General features: G+C 39.5%; 1 protein-coding gene across 3 annotated transcripts in view; it reads right to left on the bottom strand.

Annotated features, from left to right (window-relative positions):
- The window catches only part of LOC144003743 (copine-8), a 61,445-nt gene that overhangs the window by 11,452 nt on the left and 31,286 nt on the right, over window positions 1-18,707 (bottom strand). The window contains exons 7-17 of one of the 3 annotated variants that reach the window (XM_077500284.1): window positions 15,160-15,223; window positions 14,949-15,052; window positions 14,559-14,663; window positions 11,895-11,936; window positions 11,091-11,166; window positions 10,195-10,248; window positions 10,036-10,097; window positions 3,720-3,766; window positions 2,943-3,124; window positions 2,740-2,867; window positions 1,074-1,176 (exon numbers count right to left, since the gene is read on the bottom strand). In XM_077500284.1, coding sequence (XP_077356410.1) covers window positions 1,074-1,176; window positions 2,740-2,867; window positions 2,943-3,124; window positions 3,720-3,766; window positions 10,036-10,097; window positions 10,195-10,248; window positions 11,091-11,166; window positions 11,895-11,936; window positions 14,559-14,663; window positions 14,949-15,052; window positions 15,160-15,223 — 967 coding nt within the window. Of the gene's footprint in view, window positions 1-1,073; window positions 1,177-2,739; window positions 2,868-2,942; window positions 3,125-3,719; window positions 3,767-8,138; window positions 8,808-9,263; window positions 10,098-10,194; window positions 10,249-11,090; window positions 11,167-11,894; window positions 11,937-14,558; window positions 14,664-14,948; window positions 15,053-15,159; window positions 15,224-18,707 lie in introns of those variants that run through there. The other 2 variants (XR_013279056.1, XM_077500285.1) reach the window with 2 other exon arrangements.

Raw genomic sequence — 18,707 nt, 5'->3', positions numbered from 1 at the left:
CCCCACCCGTGCAATGGCGTGTGAATTGCGCACATTTACATTGACGTTGCACAATTCTTTATCTGTCCATGCAAGCTAAAGCCATGCAAATGGCGCTCATGGTTCGATGAATATCGATTTGCTAATATGGCATCATCTTTATGAAATGTGATTTGACCGCGTATATACTGCACTGAGGTACTGTCGACGACATTTCGTTGCTAGAATGAAGTGAACATAATTAAATCTATAGAAAAGGCAGTGTGATTCATTGATTGATTATATGTCATTAAGGGGTGTAAATCTCTACAATAGGGCTGGGTCTAAAATATCAATATATTAATATTGAATCAATATTCCTTTTCATAGCCCAATATCGATACATAAAACCATGAATCGATACTTTAAATATGGCTTTTTTACCCTGTAAATTGATGTGCCAAATGCCCTCCAAAAGAAGTAAGGTAAAAATTGGACATAAAAACACAAAATGTGGATGCATAATTATGCATTATGGCTGTGTCTCTTACAATGCAGGTATTTATTTTTATTTTTTTAATGTATTTATTAACCACTGGAACCTTCGTATAAAATCTGTCACAGGAATGTAAATGTCGTGAGTGTTTTTGCCACTTCATTTACATAGCGCTGTGGTTGTAATTGATTTCAATTATTATTTATAGTTTTGAACAGGTCATGTTCAATAAAACATACATGACACATGATTAATGTAACTCTATTGTGTGCATCTATAAATGCAAATATTCATATTTATATGAATGCACCAAGTAAAGAGGAAGATGTTTCTACTATTTTGCAGCATTTGAACTTTCTGGGAATGTCTTCCATATAAAAGTCAAATTGGTACTGCATGAAATCTTTAACTGAATCCAAAATCAATGTGAATCGTGAATCGAATCGATTTTTGGAAATCTCAAACGTTTTGACATGCAGTCGAGACATGCTGTTTGCGATTTGGCTGAAGGATAAAAAAAATAAAATAAAATAATAAAAAATAAATTAATAAATAAATTAATTAATTTAAAAAAAAATTACAAAAAATCATGGCGCCCCAGTGTAAGAATTGTGCTTACGTTGACAATCGACTCTTTGGTCTGGGCCATGTCTGAGATGACGCCGTCCGTGATGATGAGCAGAACAAAGTACTGCGAGCCATCCTTCACGGATGCCGCATACCTATGTCAAAAGAAAAGTGCACAAACACAAACAGATTTTCTGTGTGTTCCCATCACAGCGCAGTGAACATGATGGTAGGCTATATACAGTATATAATGTTACTAAGAAGTTTTCATCAGTTCATTTTAAAAATCAAATGTAGCCCTTAAATAAGTGGTGTACACTTTTAGTCATCTTGTTTATTTCATTAGAACAGGAATGAGACATTTACATGTTCTTAAGCAACAGTTTTTTTTGTTTGTTTTAAAGTCTCCCCGCTGAGTAAATGTCACGTGATTCCCACCTCGCCTCCTCCTATTGTGGAGGATGTTCATTTGTCAAGTGCAACTACCTCGGCGTCGATTCCACAACTCAATAAGGCTTTTCGCTTTTCTTCTGTGTTAATACGACCTTTCGACTGCTTACGCACACGGTGATGATTTAAGCCGCGCCAGCAGCACTTCCCTGTCAGGCTCCTTGTGTTTTTTATTGCAATACAGTCATATTTTTATAATAGATAGATAGATAGATAGATAGATACATAGATAGATAGATAGATAGATAGATAGATAGATAGATAGATAGATAGATAGATAGATAGATGGATAGATAGATAGATAGCAGATGGAAGGATGGACAGATGGACAGCTAGATAGATGATGGATGGATGGATGGATGGATGGATGGATGGATCATAGATGGACAGACAGATGGATAGCTAGATAGATGATGGATGACTGACAGACAGACAGACAGACAGATAACTATTAATCCCCACAAGGGGAAATTTAGTTGTCCATCAGTAGCATCAGGAAAATAAATGGAATAGACAATAAAAGCAAACATCTCGAAAGTACTCATTGTGTAAGAACCCAACAGTTTACATCAATACTGATTATTATAAAAACGAGTAGGTATTGGTGGGCTTAAATGATGTCGTTGCTTAGAATGACGTAGAACATAGTTGTGATTTTTCCCAACCTTTATTGCACCATATTTTAGACCATAAAAATTTCACAGCACACTGAGCACAGCATTCCATACTTTTTCTCAAAAATTATACTAAAATCATGATTGCACCATTTGTTACCCAGTGGAGGAGTATTTTGATTGTTCTGCCTTGTTTAATAAATATTTATTTTTGGACCAATTGAGTGAAATTGGATGATTTCTCCCAACAGTTAACTTACATTCTATTGGGTCAAATTAAAATGTGTATGTAATTGATATTTACCTAGTTGCATTGCTGCAAGTGCAATCCATGTTCGTAACTTTGGAATGCAAAGTAAACTGAACACTAATTAGTCACGTTTCTCATCGAGGTGATTGCCTGTCTTCCCTGCAGGAAAAAATGATGCTGAGAGACACAAACAAATGCGCAATCAAAAGGTCCCTCTGTGTGTGTGTGTTTTTTTTCTCTCTCTCTCTCCATTTCTCACTTGCCTTAGCTACCTGGCAACACTTCCTGCAAAGAGCTTATTCCGAAAAACCTGAGAACATGTTAATAGGGAAAAAAGTTCCCAGCGTTCCTTTTACCTTGCACCTGATTTGATTGACGTCTACAAGGGAACTTAAGTGCAGTACCTGGCGACATGGTTAACCACGGGGGAAAAGTTGGTGGGTCCGTACAGTTGGACTGACTTCAGGCTCTGGTAGTAGGCTTCCATCACGCCATCTATTCCCGCACAGTAAGGGTTTTGAGGGTTCCCGTTCTACAGAGGAAAGAGCAGAGAGTAAAAAGCAAAAAGACGATTAAAGATTTCTTTTTTTTTCCCAGTTGTACTCACCAAAGCAAACTCGTGCGAGATCCGCCCATCCGGCGGCAGCTTGGCTCCGAATCCGAGCGCGGGGAACATCTTGTCGCTGTCGTAGTCCTGAATGATCTCCCCGACCGCCTTAAGGGCCATGGCGTAGGCGTTGAGCTGGTAGGGGCTCATGTAGTGGAGTGAGGTGGGCTGGGCGGGATTACCTGGAGATGAAATTGTTGATATAGCCCTCTACATCACAAGGTGTTTTTCTCTCAATCTCTTAACTCTTTGACCGCCAAAAACATTTAATGACGTATTCTAAAATCCTAATGAATGCCGCCAAAAACGTTAATTTACGTTTTGTTTTTTTTCTCTCAATGAGCAGCGCAACGTCTTGTGCAGCGCTGCCTTGTCACTAAACCAAAAATATTCGTGTCAAAGTCAAAAAATGTATCTTTTCACAAAAAACTTGTTTTTCTCTTAATATTTTTTTATTTATGCTTAAGTCACTCAAATGACCTAATTTCAAATGGTGATTACTAAAGAACGGAATAAGGTAGAAACATACTTTTTTTTTTCTCATGAAAGAATGGAATCCAATCTTTCATATGGTATCCACCATATTTATGTCATCATAGCGCAAAATATTCCGATTGCTTTGAAAGATGAGTGAAAATGCTCCAAATCGGCTGGCACCGTTGGGCTTTTTTTGGATAACGTTTGGCAGTCAAAGAGTTAAATACGCTCCCGCAGCGCATATTTGAATAAATCGGTCCTTATGCAGGTCCTTGAAATGCGTTTACCAAAAAGACTCACCATTGGAAGCTGTGAAGTCGATGGCCACTGTGAAGTTAATCTGCGTCCTTGGAAGAGAAAGGGCAGGAATAGGATTTGTTAATCACCAGCGCCGTTTTCTCACCATGCAAAACAAAAGTCTTCATCTGCTGATGCAATTAGGCTGAGAAACACAAACAGAGGTCCTTCCAGCAGCTTTAGCGGTTAATAGGAAGACCGGGACCTGCGGTTTACACATTTGTGTGCATATTGTCTAAAGTTGTTAATACGCGGGGACTGGATGTGGTCAGTCCATCACGGCTTTTTCACACCAAGCCTCAATCATCCCCCGCCACTCCGCTGTTCACTGGCACTCAAACACAACACTCATGTCATCTCGCGGTTGGAGGAGGCAGCCGGCAGCTTCATCCTATTTGTCACTTGAGCGGGCCTGAAGAAGCGGAGGGTCGACAAGCGATCCGTCGTCACGAGTGGACACTCATTGTTCCGGAGGGGCAAGCCAGAGATGGACAGCGATAGGGAACTAATGGGGCTGGTGGGAATCTTATTTCAGTAGCGGGTAGTGCATTTTATTTGGGAGCCGAGCCTTCAGTGGAGACTTAGCGACTTCATCAACCTCTTAAAACCACGACTATTATCGCAGTGCGATTAAAGAAACCATTAATACAATACAAAAATGAAATTCTGACACATGCATCATGTGGAACAGTTCACAATCATGGAAAAAATAATTAAAATACATTAGAAACATCAGAGATGATTATTAAATATAATATAATATTGTCGCTGTTCTGTGAAAAACTCTTAGGTAATTTTTTTTTTATACATTTTTATGTTTATGGGATGAAACAATGCAGACATCCTAAAAAAAATAAAAAATAAAATAAAAAAGGACATAAGTGTTTCTCACACGACAGTGACAAAACAAGTCGGACCGAACAATTAATCAAATTCAAATCGACATTGCAGTGTAATAAAATGTTTGAATTGCACAGGGGGAAAAAAAACAACTCACTTTCAGTTCAATCAGTTGGTCGGCTTTATTATTATTTTTGGATACTCAGGGTTTCTGCAGGTATCATCAAATCTAAGCTGTTTTTAATGCAACTTAAAACTAACTAGTGTTTTACTATGTACACATGTACACATACATGCATATACTGTAGTATTTTTTTAGGGTCAACATTTCTTTTTAGTGACAATTATCACATTAAATCGCAGTGACAATACTGCAGGAAAAAAAATTGCAATTAGATCATTTTACAAAAATCATTCAGCCCTGGTGGATATTATATACGTACAGACAAGTGGATCAATGTTTCCTACTGGCATGAACCGAACGCCACCTGTTATTAGCTGTACAGTTCTTGAGGACAGACGACTAATAATTGGCGGAGCAAAAGTATATGGTCACACTGGGAGGGGGGAAAAATGTCTGGCAGGTAAGATAAGGGATTTATGAAGTCTTAATGCCTTGTAAAGTTTGATGAGGCATATGTGTATTATTGTAGTGTATTGTAGAGGACCATATGGGCTTTCCAAACGAAGGTTTGTCACAATTAAACGCATTTCAGTCAAGGAAAGAATAAAGGCTTTGCATGTTTAGAACACCTGTGGTGCCCCTGGAAGGGCAGGCCCGATTATGGTTGCTAGGCAACAGCAGTCAGCAAAAGTGACCCGTTTCAGCTGTTGAAGCCAACTTCTAATAAGGAGTTTTTACCTTTAGCATTCGCGGCTTACAATTAGAGTCTTGATTCGTCACATTCGGCAGTCCGCAAGTGTTTATTGGAATAGTCTAAACCAGAAAGGTTCACAGGGAGTCCACTTGAGTGCCTGTGTCAGCATGAATGCACAGAGTGGCTTAAAAAAAAAAAAAAAAGGATCTCAGGTTGTGTGCTGATGATATGCAAACAGATGTTGCTGTTTGGAAAGCGTTCAAGTGGCCAAAGGAAGATGAATATGTCATAAATGCATTAAGAAGTTTGACAGCAGCAGCAAGAAAATCAAATCTGACGTGACAGCTTGCATCTGAGTCGCTTTCAAATTGTAATTTTTTTTGTTCTGCCGCTGGATGTCTTACAAATGACATCTCCGCACAATGTGTTCAATACGGGCACGGTTTCCTCCTGCTTCTATTCTGGTTTCAATACTCAATTCAGCAGGCAAAATAAGGGGAGACAATATCTGTCACCATGAGTGACAAGAGCAGCCATCAACGGCACAACTCCAAATGAAAGATATGACCAACAACTGTTCATTTTCATCCGAGAGCTGTTTGAATAGAGGCGTCTTTGTGGGAAGCCATGGGTGGTTCCAACGCTTTATCGGGTGCGATGAAAAGACTGAGCGGCGGCGGCGATGCTCCAGATTGAGATGGAGCCTTCCCAAATCACTCATTTATGCTAATGCAGCCAGTCGATCATGCTCCTAATTAGGTCCAAATGAGCAATTAGCTGATTGGGTTGAAGCGCTGTAAAGAGCTGCCAATCAGAGGAGAGGAGAGCAGTGCGGTGGGGGGGACGACAAGGGAAGGCAGCACTAAGAAGGGAATTTTAAAATAGACACACTTGGGATTTCAGGGCAAGGATGGAGCGATTTCACCCTATTTGTGTATGCAAGCGTGGGCATGTTTGTGCGAACAAGTCCGCCCACTATGCGCCTGCGAGTGCAACCGGACCATTACAGTCCATTTAGGTCTCAAACAGTGATACACCACTTGGCACTTTATTGGGCCGCAACAAGCATGAATACTTGCTAAGGCCGACTGGCAAAAGAAACGCAATCTCGTTTGTAACGACCTGTGCAGAGACCGTATTTTTCCATTAGGGGTTAGAAGGCGAAGGTGTGCACGTGCAGCACGGGGGCTGCGAGCAAGCACGCACGCAAAAACCAACAGCTACCTACTCAGTGACATTCACTCCGTGCATCCCTGCCACGTTATTCAATACCTTATTGATTGAATGGCCTACAGTCCAGCCCAACATTTACTGAACCAGGGCACATATTTTACAAAAATGTCACAAGAAAGTGAAGCTTGAAAGTCACCATACACATCATTATAAAAAATGCTTTAGTTATTATTTGGACACGAGGAATGTGATGACGTCAACATTTGACAGCTTATACTTTGAACTTTTGTAAGCATGCCATTCCGTTGTCCATGGCTTACCGGTAGCGGCGGCAAAGTAAATTAAGTAAGATCAAGCCTCAACTCAGCATCCACAAAAGCTTGAACTCTGAGAAAGAGTGCAAAGAAGATGTTTAAAAAAAAACATTGAAATTTGATCAGTCCGAATAATAACTGAAATGAAAGAAAAGGAAGCGTATCGTGACTTTTGGGACACTCTGCCCTGCATATAAAAAATATATGACCTCATCTGAACTTACAAAATTACTTAGCAACATGTGGACACTCGTTAGCTCATTTGCCCCCCAAAACGTATAAATACGTTCTATTTTATATGTTTTAAGTGTTCCAAAGATGTATTTATACATTTTCTTTTTTATGCTAGAGCATACAGAAGGCTTTGATACAGCCTCTGACTTGAAGAGTTCGTTTAAAGCAATGATAGTATTACAAAAAATGGCCAGCAGGTGTCAACATAGTATAAGAGCTCAACCAGGGCCATGTTGAAAATAAGCTGTTTTCCCCACAATTCTAAACAGATTTGTGCATAATGATGAAACTTAGCGAAATTCTAATGCCAATTGCTGCAAAAGAGAAACAAATATAAATGTCCTTTTTTCCCCCTGATGAAAGAAGAGACTCTAATCTTTCTTTTGGTAGGTTCCATGTTTTTATAGCAATCAAAAACAATATTCTGTGGGCCTTGCTAAATTAGTCAAAAATCCAGTAAAACAGCCAGGAGCCAGGGGCTTGCTTCAGTGAAAATGGCGGTGAGTGAATGAGTTAATTACGTACCTTCTGCTATCCAGTGGAAGAACATTTAACTGTTCTGCCTGTCACTGGCATCAATAGATCAACATGGATACATTTTATTAGCAAATATATACATATATATACATATTTTTTTTATAAATTGCTGGCCTACAGGAAGTGAATATATTAGCGAATGTTGAGTTTCACCACCCCCAGGTGTTAGATGGAGTCTGGAGGGACCTGACTCACTCACCCAACTCTTGAATCGTCATTTAATTAACCAATATAATCTCTCTCAGTAGACATCGGTACTGTAACTAAGCAAGCCTTTGTTTTCCATGTGTTTTGTTTTTTTAAGTGTGTTTTAAAGACAGATGGAGAGAGACTAAAATGCCACCTTTCCTCCCTTGACACTCCCCTCGCTCTTCATGAGAGCAGCCCCTCAACGCTCGGCCGCTCGTGGTCATCCCCGCGCGTACAAACAGGAACATGCGCACAAGGTCACGGCAGCGAGCGTGTCGAAACACAATGCAAGAGTGCACATAAGGGAAAGAGTCGGGAGTCTGCTTGACTTTGGCTGGGTCATTCTGTCTGCCGCTCACACATAAATACGTACGATTCATCTGAGGGATAATTATATTTGGCAGACTGCAGATGGCATCCCACGGCGGGGTTGTTGACCCGACAGCTCATTGCATTGGAATTTGCGGAACAGAAACAAACACAAATTGATTTTTTCTTTTTATGAAATGTATTTATCATGTTTTGTATTATATCGTGTTCAATCCCAAAAAACTCAAGCAATCAAAATGTGACATATACAGTATGAGACACCAATTTCATATTAAATATCTCCGATGTATTTGAAAATAACAGATTTTTAAAATCACTCGTCGTGACAAAGTCAGTATGAAACAAGAGTAAAGTGAATGTCAAATGTACAGAATCAGTTGAAGACTGATGAGGACCACATTGCAGGCGCACAGCACAAAAATATCCCATGGGCGTCGCCATCTCCTTCCCATATTTGGTAGCTACTTTATCACACAAATTCACCAAAGAATGCATCTTGTCATGTTGTAGCTTTAAGGACAGACTTCCACCTTCTCAAAGCCTTTCCGTGCAGTTCTTCAAAAGGCATTTGGATGTTGGAGCACTTGCACTTGTTGCCATGAGAATGTCAGAGTGGATCAGGATTTGCTGGAGGCTGGGAATCCTCAAAACTGCACCTGGTATAGAAAATCATCCACGTTGACTTAAGCTTTCATGCACACTGCGGTTCATTGTCATTTACAACCAACACCGGAGAAGGTTTAAGAGACACCAAGTGTAAAGAAAAAAAAGTGCCCAAGTATCACCATCATGACCAACATTAACATACATGAACACAAAGTGTTCATCAAAACAAGACAGTTTGTGCTTATAGAAAATATAGAAAGCCAAATATCTCCCACAAGATACAAATGGGATTGACGTACAAGTCACGAGAGAATTACTCATTTGGTTCTTCCTGCTTAAGCACAGTATACCTCCATGCAGCAAGTGTGTGTGCATTACAACAAGCAGCAGTGTAACGTATGCAAGGTCATCACCTTGCATACCTTACTAATAGTTGTGAGATAATGCGGTTTACGCCATGTAGGTAAGCCTCCAGTAGCATGCAGATGTATGGAAATATTACTTACCCAACTGCTCCAAACTCGGCCATCTTCAAACTTTCAGGCTGTCCGCTGTCACCGAATCCGCGTCAATAAGGCGCTGCGGTGACTTCTGTGTGGCTATTTGTATTCTTGTATCTTTGAGGCTATTGGCAAATGTGCTTCCACTTTTTTTGCTATGTGGCGCTCTCACTTGTGTGTCTGGTCGAGCTCCGTCGGCCGCCGTGAGGCAGTGATAAAGGACACCCAGAGTGTCATTGCTAATTAACTCATTCAAACCCAAAAACGTGTAAATACGTTTAACACTTTGTCCCTCAATCCCAAAAACGTATTTATACGTTTTGTTTTGTTTTTTAATACAAGAGCATACATAAGGCTTTGATGCAGCTACTGATGTGAAGAGGTGGTTTAAAGCAAGGGAAGTTATTACAAAAAACGACCAGCAGGTGGCAGCAGAGGATCATGTTGCAATAAGCTCTTTTTGTGAATGTAAATGAATATTGATGAATTTTAATTGTATTCTAATGATAATTGCTGCAAAATGGAAAAATATACAAATATTTATTCTCCTGATTAAAGAAGAGAAGCTAATCTTTCTTTTGCTAGGTTGCATGTTTTTATAGCAATTGAACACAATATTCTGTGGGCTTTGCAAAATCAGTCAAAATCCAGTAAAACAGCGGGAACCAAAAGGGGTTGCTTCACTGAAAATGGCTGGGAGTGATTGAGTTAAAGTGATACAACCCCAACCATTTGACAGACAGCATGTCTCAAGTAAACATGTTCGTCTTTCACCTACCCTCCCTTTATGTAGTCCAGGAAGGTGACTTCGATGTCCACAAGGAATGACAGCAGTGTTACCTTGGAAAGGTTAGATCCATGTCAGTGATAAACTGATGGGAATTATGTTTACTTGTAACTAATACACTGTAGTGAAAAATGTGAAAATGCTCCTTACCGTTCCAGAGTTGAGGTATTTTTTCTTTTTCCCTTTCTTCTTTGGATTTACTACCTGGAAAAAAGAAAACGTCAGGTTTTGTAATTTAGCATCAAATTCTTCTAAGGTGTACCTTACGTAGACTGACCTCCTTAAAATGAACATTTCAACAACACTCAACAAACTGACTCCAACAACCAACGTTGCACTGCCTGATAACTACGATGGCAAGGTTAAAGTGAGGAGAGAGGGCCTCTGGGAAAGAACATGTGGAAAGTTGAGGTTTTTGCATCGAGTGGCACACGCAGGCTCAAATGAAGGTGAGGAGGAAACACAGAGGCAGTGAGTCTCTCGCTGCAATATTCCAAAAGGGAAAAAGCTTCCATAAAAAACAAAATGCGCCCTTAAAAGCGGATGTGGCCATCTGAAAGGCAAACAGCAGCTAAAAACATGACAGGCCCCATGTGTCCTCCCCTCAATGTGATACTCTGCTAATTACAAAATGGTGGCCTCTTCCTGGGAGAAGATAAGCCAGTCATCCATCACAACTGTCAACATGTGCTGCGTGTGCGGATGTTTGGTTCCTGAGGGGCAGATTACACGTTTTCCTCATACACTTAACAAATGTTCACACCTAATCTTGACGAGGTATTCATATGTGGTTAGTCTCGTATCAATGTCTCTCTGCTCATTTTCTATATCACAGCAGTAGAATCTGCTTACACAATAGTAGAAACTATGAACAATTTTGGAACAAAATCTAATTGCAATATTTTTCTTCAATATTGCAATTTAATGTGAAATTATCTTCAAGGTCTTCTTCCCATGTATTTAAAAAAAAAAAAAGTCTTCTGCTCTTATAGGTTAGGTTTATGCGAAAACTATGGAAAATGATTGTTAAATGGCTATCCACTCACCTCGTAGACATTAAATTGGCTCTGCCCTCTGGATAATTCTCTGTAGCTTGTGCTGAATTCTCCAATAAAGTCATGGCTGCAGGGGAAAAAAAACGACGATGAGCTACAACGTCTGGCAACTCACTTGAGCAAGACACATGGAAAATTTAAAAGCGATAATGCATGCAAGGTAACATTGTCAGATGGACCAGTTTTTAAATGAAAGCAAATATTCAAAGTCACCAAGCATTATTTTAACGAGCTTTGGGCTGACTAAAACGTGATCTGTTGAGCACAAAAAGTTGTATTGAACCTTCAAAAATCTAAAAAGATAAATGCTGGTGATGAATAGAGGGGTTTGCATAACAAAAGAAACAACTCTGTTAATTTGCAACAATGTCTATCAGCCAGACTCATCATGAACCATTCAACTTGTGAACAACCGGCAGAATATTATTATTATTTTTTATCTAAAAAAAACATTACAGAGGCTCGCGAAGAATTTCGTTCTAATTTGTTGTAGAGGATCCACTTCAACTTTATTTGCAAAATTTATTAAAATTGAATTGTTGACATGTTTTTAACATAACCTACTTTGTGACTGTATTTTTAATGACATAACTCACATTGAATAGCTAATACGACAATATTGCAGGGATATTTGTGCAGAAACAGCTTACGATGGGGACAAATTCTCCAATAGTTCTTGGGCTAAAACACCTCCGCAAAACGTAATCACCTGTCCCAACCTCTGAGACTTATTTGTGATTAAATATTCATTTGACTTGATGATGAACTTCTAACAGGCAAACACACAAGATTTACCTTCCATCTCTGTCCCAGTCATACACCTCCACCTTGATCGTTCTGTTAGAAAAAGAATATAATGAGGGTTTGGTTCAAAATTAAATGAGGTTTTTTTTGTTTTTTTTCTATACAGGAAAGACACTTTAATGTTTGTCCTGATGAAATTGGCTTCGGCAGTGCTTGGGGCGCTGCCAATGCTTTGTTGCAAAAAGCAACGTCATTAAACCCTGCCAAAAGACAAAAGCTGTCGATGTGTCTACTGTGCGGCAACCCTCATTAAAATGGGAAAGATGTATCATCACGTATCATGTGACTCCATTTGATCGGACAAATGCTAATTTCTTTTGTTGATGTTGCTGCAGATCCATTCTGCAGCTTAGCTGCATCTGCCTCCCATCACATGTTCCCCTTATATGGAAATTCATCAGTTTCCATCCTGGCTTACGAGGATATACTGTACGTAGGAAGAATAGCCTGCCTGGGGGCAGATATCCTGCATTATGCTCATTATTGCCCAATATTTCACATAAAAGCGTCATCTCTTGTGAGGCGAGGAATAGAAACAAACAAGAATGATGAGAACGTATGAGAGAGGGAGTGAGGGAGCAATTGTAATGAGGCATGACTTTGTTTTTACTGTAACCACACTACAATACGGCTTCCTTAAAAATAAAATTGCATCTAACTGAAAAGACCCAACGCCGATGCTTGTTTTTTCCATCCTCTCGGTCTTTCAATAAAAGGCAAGGAGTGGAAATCCGAAACGGCGTTAATGATCCTCGGAGCTCGGCGTAGGCGGCCGGATGAGCATCATTACAGGGAAGGAGGTAATAAAGTTAAGGCGCAAGCTCCTCATAAGGCACCACCTCCCTCTAGAGATGGATAAGTGGCGGTTGGGTAACACCAGCACCACAATGGATACAGATACACAATAGACCACATCTTATTCATTAAGGGAATTTTTTTTAGGAGGATAAGTGAAGTGCAATATTTTGTACCTTCTATCTAAATCAGGGGTGTCTAAACTTTTTCATTTGAGGGCCACATACAAAAAATCAGAAGGACGCAAGGGCCGCATAATGTTATGAAGAGAATTGTGTATAGTCCTAAAAATTGTACAAATAATTTATTTGTACTTTTGCATATTTAGAAAAATGCTACAGTATAAAAACCAATTAATTTGTCATATGGCAGTAGGGTTAAAATCATCCCCAAAGGCTCATGCATTAAATTAATTAAAGACTAAAACGAAGCACATGTTTGTTATAATTATAGTTAGTTTTAGTTGGTTTTGTAAACATAAAATGTAGTTTCAGTTAGTTTTTGTTTTTAAAAAAACATTTTCATTTTTATTTTATTTCGGTAACAATATTGTTTTTTTTGTTTTTTTTTTGTTTTAGGTTTTTCATTAGTTTTAGTTAACTAAAATAACCTTTAATGGCACCTGTTTTTCGATACCCTCTCTTCTTACTTTTACCATCTCCAAACATTTCTGTTTTGTTTATTTTATTTGAACTGAGTCAAATGCATATTTTTAGCATATGTCGCTGGCCACTGAAAAATGGACGTCGGGCCGCAAATGGCCCCCGGGCTGTAGTTTGGACACCCCTGATCTAAATAGATGTTTCTGTAAATAAGTACTACATTTTGGTGCTAGAATGCTTGAACAAGATTTCTCAAGGGAATTCTGCGACATAATGGTAACAACAGGTGTGTGAGACCAATTATTGTATGTGTTTGTGAGTAAAGTGTGCCATATAAGAGGTTAAATTGTTTCCAAGCTTAGACGAGCTCTTATCTCACATCGCAGACACAACACAGAACAAATGCGGGTCCCCAACTGTGCACTTTTGGTTTCCCGAGTAACCCATTGATAAGGCCTAGCTTGACTCCACTGCCAAAATAATCCTATAATTGTGTACACCTGTACTAATGTCAGGTGGACAAAAAAGATGGGAGAGAGACATTTTTATTTAGCTTTCATTTGAAACTTGCATAAACCGAGAATTCATTAATCTTTCAGTGTTTTGAAGTACATTGAGTAGTCTGCTCCCCATATCAGCACCATGGACAACATCTCTCCTGTCCACATTTAAGCATTGGTCCAGGTAGCAGAACAGAATTTTGGAGAAACAAGTCGGCTGTCATAACAGCTGAAACGCCGTTTTTAAAATGCAAAATGACCAAAAGTTGACCTATCGCACTCCTGCGCAGATTTACACTGTGCCTTGCGCAGACTTGCACCGGGCACAGACATAGAAACTGATCTGGCTATTCTTGTTAGTGACATTAGTGGAGTAAATGAAACTATTCATATGCAACTCAGTCAGTGCCAGACAATCCTTATTTACCTAAAAGGTCCTTCTCCAATTTACCTAATGCTGGATGACTGGATAAATTCCTGTGTAAAATATGAGCATTTTCATGTTGTAAATGTCATCTGAATTAATAATGCCATTTAATAACTTGCCTTTTTCCTAATTAACAAATGAAACAACCCCCTCCCCCCATAATAGATTCTGCTGGCATGTAAACATTGCTGTTAATATTCTGTGTGAGGTAACTGCATATTATGTGCTCCACTGGCTAACAATTGCTTTGTTGTCAGAATGAGGAAGGGGGGGGGCTGTTTCTTGACATGCCATTACATTACATTTTGCAGCGGGGAGAATATGGCCCTACCTGTCATAGTCCCCGTTGCAAAGAGCACGAACAGGGATTTTAAAAGCCTGCCACACTGGGTTCAATGTGTTCTTCACCACTTCTGTTTTGTGACAGATGGTGAACCTGCAGAGAGAGATAGGCAATAAAAGATTAGTGGGGCGCTAAGTTCTGCAAACACAACCACACACACTGCTTAACCCGAGCTCCCCCGCTTCTATATGCACTCAAATTGTTGCACGCACGTTGTGGGCAAGAATCAACCCCCCAACCTGCTTAAAAAAAAAAAAAAAAAAAAAAAAGACCTCTTTTGATCTGGAAGGAAAGAAAAATCAATGAAAGCAATTTCCTCTGGATGCAGAGAAGGATTAAAGCCCACCAAAGTGGAGAAAGGAGAAAGTGGCAACTCACGTGCCGTCCTCGTTACTCCTGTAGAAGACCAGGAAGGGGTCCGACTTGCCAAAAAAATCCTTCTTGTCCAACTTGTTCCCACAAAATTGCATCATAACCGACTCCTAGCGAAAGCACAACAAGGACGTGGCATGACTTACCAGCAGGGGAATTAATTCAATTATCTTAAATTAGCCAACGAGCATATTCAATCATCATTCAGTGTCCTCACCCTGCAGTTGTTCAGCTCCTCGGCTTTCACAATAATAGTGCCGCATTTCTTGCCGGTAATGCCTCTGTAAACACACACACGATTTAAAGAAAAAGGAAAAAAAAGAAAAAAAAAGTTACAAGCGTTCCTGAGTGTATTGTTTCTCGAACGCTCGCCTTCCATCATTATTGTGCAGTACGAAAGCATTCAGTCAAGCTCAAACTTTTACCAAGGATGAACAACACTTGATACAAAAACTACACATCAGCTTGTTCATCATCCACTGAGACAGGTTTATATTTTGTAAAAACAAAACAAAAAAATCCTCATATATAGACAGACAGACAGAAAAGGTTGAGAGGGAGAATAACGAACGAGGTGGAAAAGTGCAGATGTTGCGCACCGATTGCGTTTCACTTCACTGCAGCTCTGGCAAAGGTGGAATTGGGAGGTGATGCATGCGAGAGTGTGGGAGCAAGTCCACCCCACCCCCTGAGTAAACATCGCCTCCAAGGGGAACTCTACTTCATCATTAGGTTATGGCACACAACACTCACTACACTGCTAAGATGAAAGCAGTAACAAGCAACACGTTCATTACTGAACGGTCTTATTTTATTTACCCGTATATTCTAATGAGAGCCAACACAAGAGGTGTATAAAAAAATATGTCTTTGGAAATATAATTTTCACATAATGTGCACCATGCTGATAGGTGATTTTAATATTCTACCTTACTAACCCTTTTAATTGAACAACATGGTAGGCTACATAGAAAACATTACAACACCTATTGAAAAAAAAATTTCAAAATGATTTTCCATTTAGTCACTGTGTGCATCATCCTGTTCAGATAACTAAACGCCTCCCTGAAACAAACAACTTGCTTTTCCAATCAGGAAAACCAGGGATCATCATTTGTGTCGTGTGGTAGTGAGCACACGTGTGATCTGTGATGTCACGTTAGTTTGTGCAAGTATGTTATTTTGTCTTTTGTATGTATGGTAGCTAACCAGTACTATTTATGTTGAAGTGTTGAATAAATGAACTTGTAAAAGCAGTCTATGTAACATGGGTTGATGGCGTGTACATGCTGGATGCATGGTGTTGATGCTACGCCGATTATTCTTTGTTTACCACAGTAGCGAATCAATTCAAACATGTTCTTTTATGATCCTCTCCAGTGACAGCAGCCTGTCAACAATTGCTGTATTTTGGGCAGTTTTTTTGTATTGCAGCACCGTTCAGTGCCCGCAGCGGCATGTCAAGAGATTCTTGCCATTGTTCACGTCAACAACTATCTGTTTTTATTTTGTTGTAGGCTAAAACCGATAAGTGGGAAAAAAAGTAAGGGGACAAAAAGCAGAACGACACAACTCAACATCACTTTTAAAGAGGTCTGGCAATCTGGCAAAAGAGGCCCGTTGTCTGATGAGCTCCACTTGGCGAGATCGACTCAGGCAGTCGTTTAAAGTGCCTGGAATTGGGGTCAAAGACCACAGCTTGACACGAAATTCAAGTGTTCTTATTTCGGCACAAGGAAAATGATTCTGATGTGCCACACAAAAGGCGCCCCTGCGACACTGCACAATTTTAAGCGATCATATCTCATGGGTTTATACAGGCAAGTCCGAGTTTTAATGTATGTTAAAGGAACAGTTGTTTGAAGGGTTAACTTAGCATCTATGCTACTTTCTGTTCGCCATTCCATTTGTATTAAAGGCGCAGTCTGCTGGATTCACTCAGGAAAATGCACTTTTTAAATACAGGATGTACACACTTTAACTTTCTTTCAGTCTACACGTGTTTATGTTAATCTTTGGTGGTGATTTCGTCCTAAAGCCTGTATTTTGTTTATTTTATTTTTATATTTTTATTTATTTATTTATATATATATATATATATATATATATATATATATATTATTTTATATTATTTATTATTTTATTTTTATTTTTTTTATTTTGCCATTTTGTGTTTGTTTTGTAAACAGTGGGACGTTTCTGTGGAAAGACAGTGTTTACACCCCTCCAGCCAATCACAGAGCGGGGGTTGGTGTGTCGTAAGCGGGGCCGGGCGAACGTGTCGGCTGCGTGATTTTTTTTTTTCTTCACTCACTCATTCACACACGTAAGCTTCTGTGAGTGAGTGAGTGAGTGAGTGAGTGAGTGAGTGAAAAAAAATAAAAATAACCCGTGCGTGCTTTCAAATTGCCGTGGGAGTGACGTCACGTAGCTGACACGTTCGCCCGGCTCCGTTTGCGACCCCCCCCCCCCCCACACCCCCGCTCTGCAATTAGCTGGAGGAGTGTAAACACTGTCTTTCCACAGGAATGTCCCGCTGTTTACAAAACAAACACAAAATGTCGAATTACAGGCTGGGGGTGTGGGGGTTTAGGACGAAATCACCCCCACATGTTATGAAAAGCCCATATTTATTAGTTTGTTTAAATCCTGTATTGAAAAAGTGCATTTTCCTGAGTGAAACCGTCAGACAGCCCCTTTAAGCAAGTAGATTTCCATTTGAAGGGACATTTTGGTGTGTAGACAATTTTTAATAACTGGTAGTGAGATATACCTTGAAACGAGATTAAAGTACCACTGATGAGAAGTGTACAAGCGAGGGAGTGAGAACAGGTGCTCAATACTTTAAAAAGTGTTTTTTAATAAGTTTAAATGTGTTAAAGTGTGTGGGAGGTGTAAAACTATCAAACACATGCTTTTCTTTTATCCAGTATGGTCTTTCTTTACTGCAGATTTTCACCTATTGCTGAAGGATCTGTAGGCCTTGAAACTAAAAAGTAAGCTAAGAAAAAAAGTCAGAGTGCTAGATAACTTTGTAAGTGCTGCTAAAGACGAATTTAAAAGCAAAACAAGCAAGCCAGAAAATTAAAGGCAAGGGACAACTTGGGTTAAGTGATTCGGTTAAAACGATAATTACAAGTATTTCCACTCAGGTCATGTTGAAGTGCAAGTTTTTGAATTCACTTTTGCTCGAACTTTAAATGTTAATATCAATAATTCATGATATTCACATGTTAATGATTTTTCAAAATTAGAAAACATAAATATGCATAACTTATCCATGCTCTATGCAACACTTGTATTAATCTCTGCACTTTTATTAATCTCCGCATTTTCAAATGATCGCTTCCACAGCACTGCAAGGAAATCACAAACTGGTGAGCTATTTTTAGAATAGGCCTGGGGCTACTTACGCGGTCCTTGGCGGCTGACCTGGCGACCGCGGGCACCATGTTGGGTGACCACTGTCCAAGAGTTTGTGTGTGAGACTCAACAGCAGCATAATCAATGTGTTGATGAGTTTTACTATTCTCCCGGCATTGAGAAAATGACAGAAAAGTTTAATTAAAATAGACGAAACATAGTTGTTTTTAAGCCTTCATTGCAAAGATGATGAGCACTCCAAATTGCGGCTTAAATGGCTTTTCTTCTTTTTGACTTGATACGTGACACAGAAAAGCACTGCTTAGAATACTTTGTGAGCGTGAGCATGTGAGAAGGAGCGAAAAGCAATGAATCCTCTCATCAAGAGACATGGATTTGCAA

Source organism: Festucalex cinctus, chromosome 16 (genome assembly GCF_051991245.1).
Source record: "Festucalex cinctus isolate MCC-2025b chromosome 16, RoL_Fcin_1.0, whole genome shotgun sequence".
NCBI classification, from domain to species: domain Eukaryota; kingdom Metazoa; phylum Chordata; class Actinopteri; order Syngnathiformes; family Syngnathidae; genus Festucalex; species Festucalex cinctus.
This window is presented reverse-complemented; position numbering and strand designations above follow the sequence as displayed.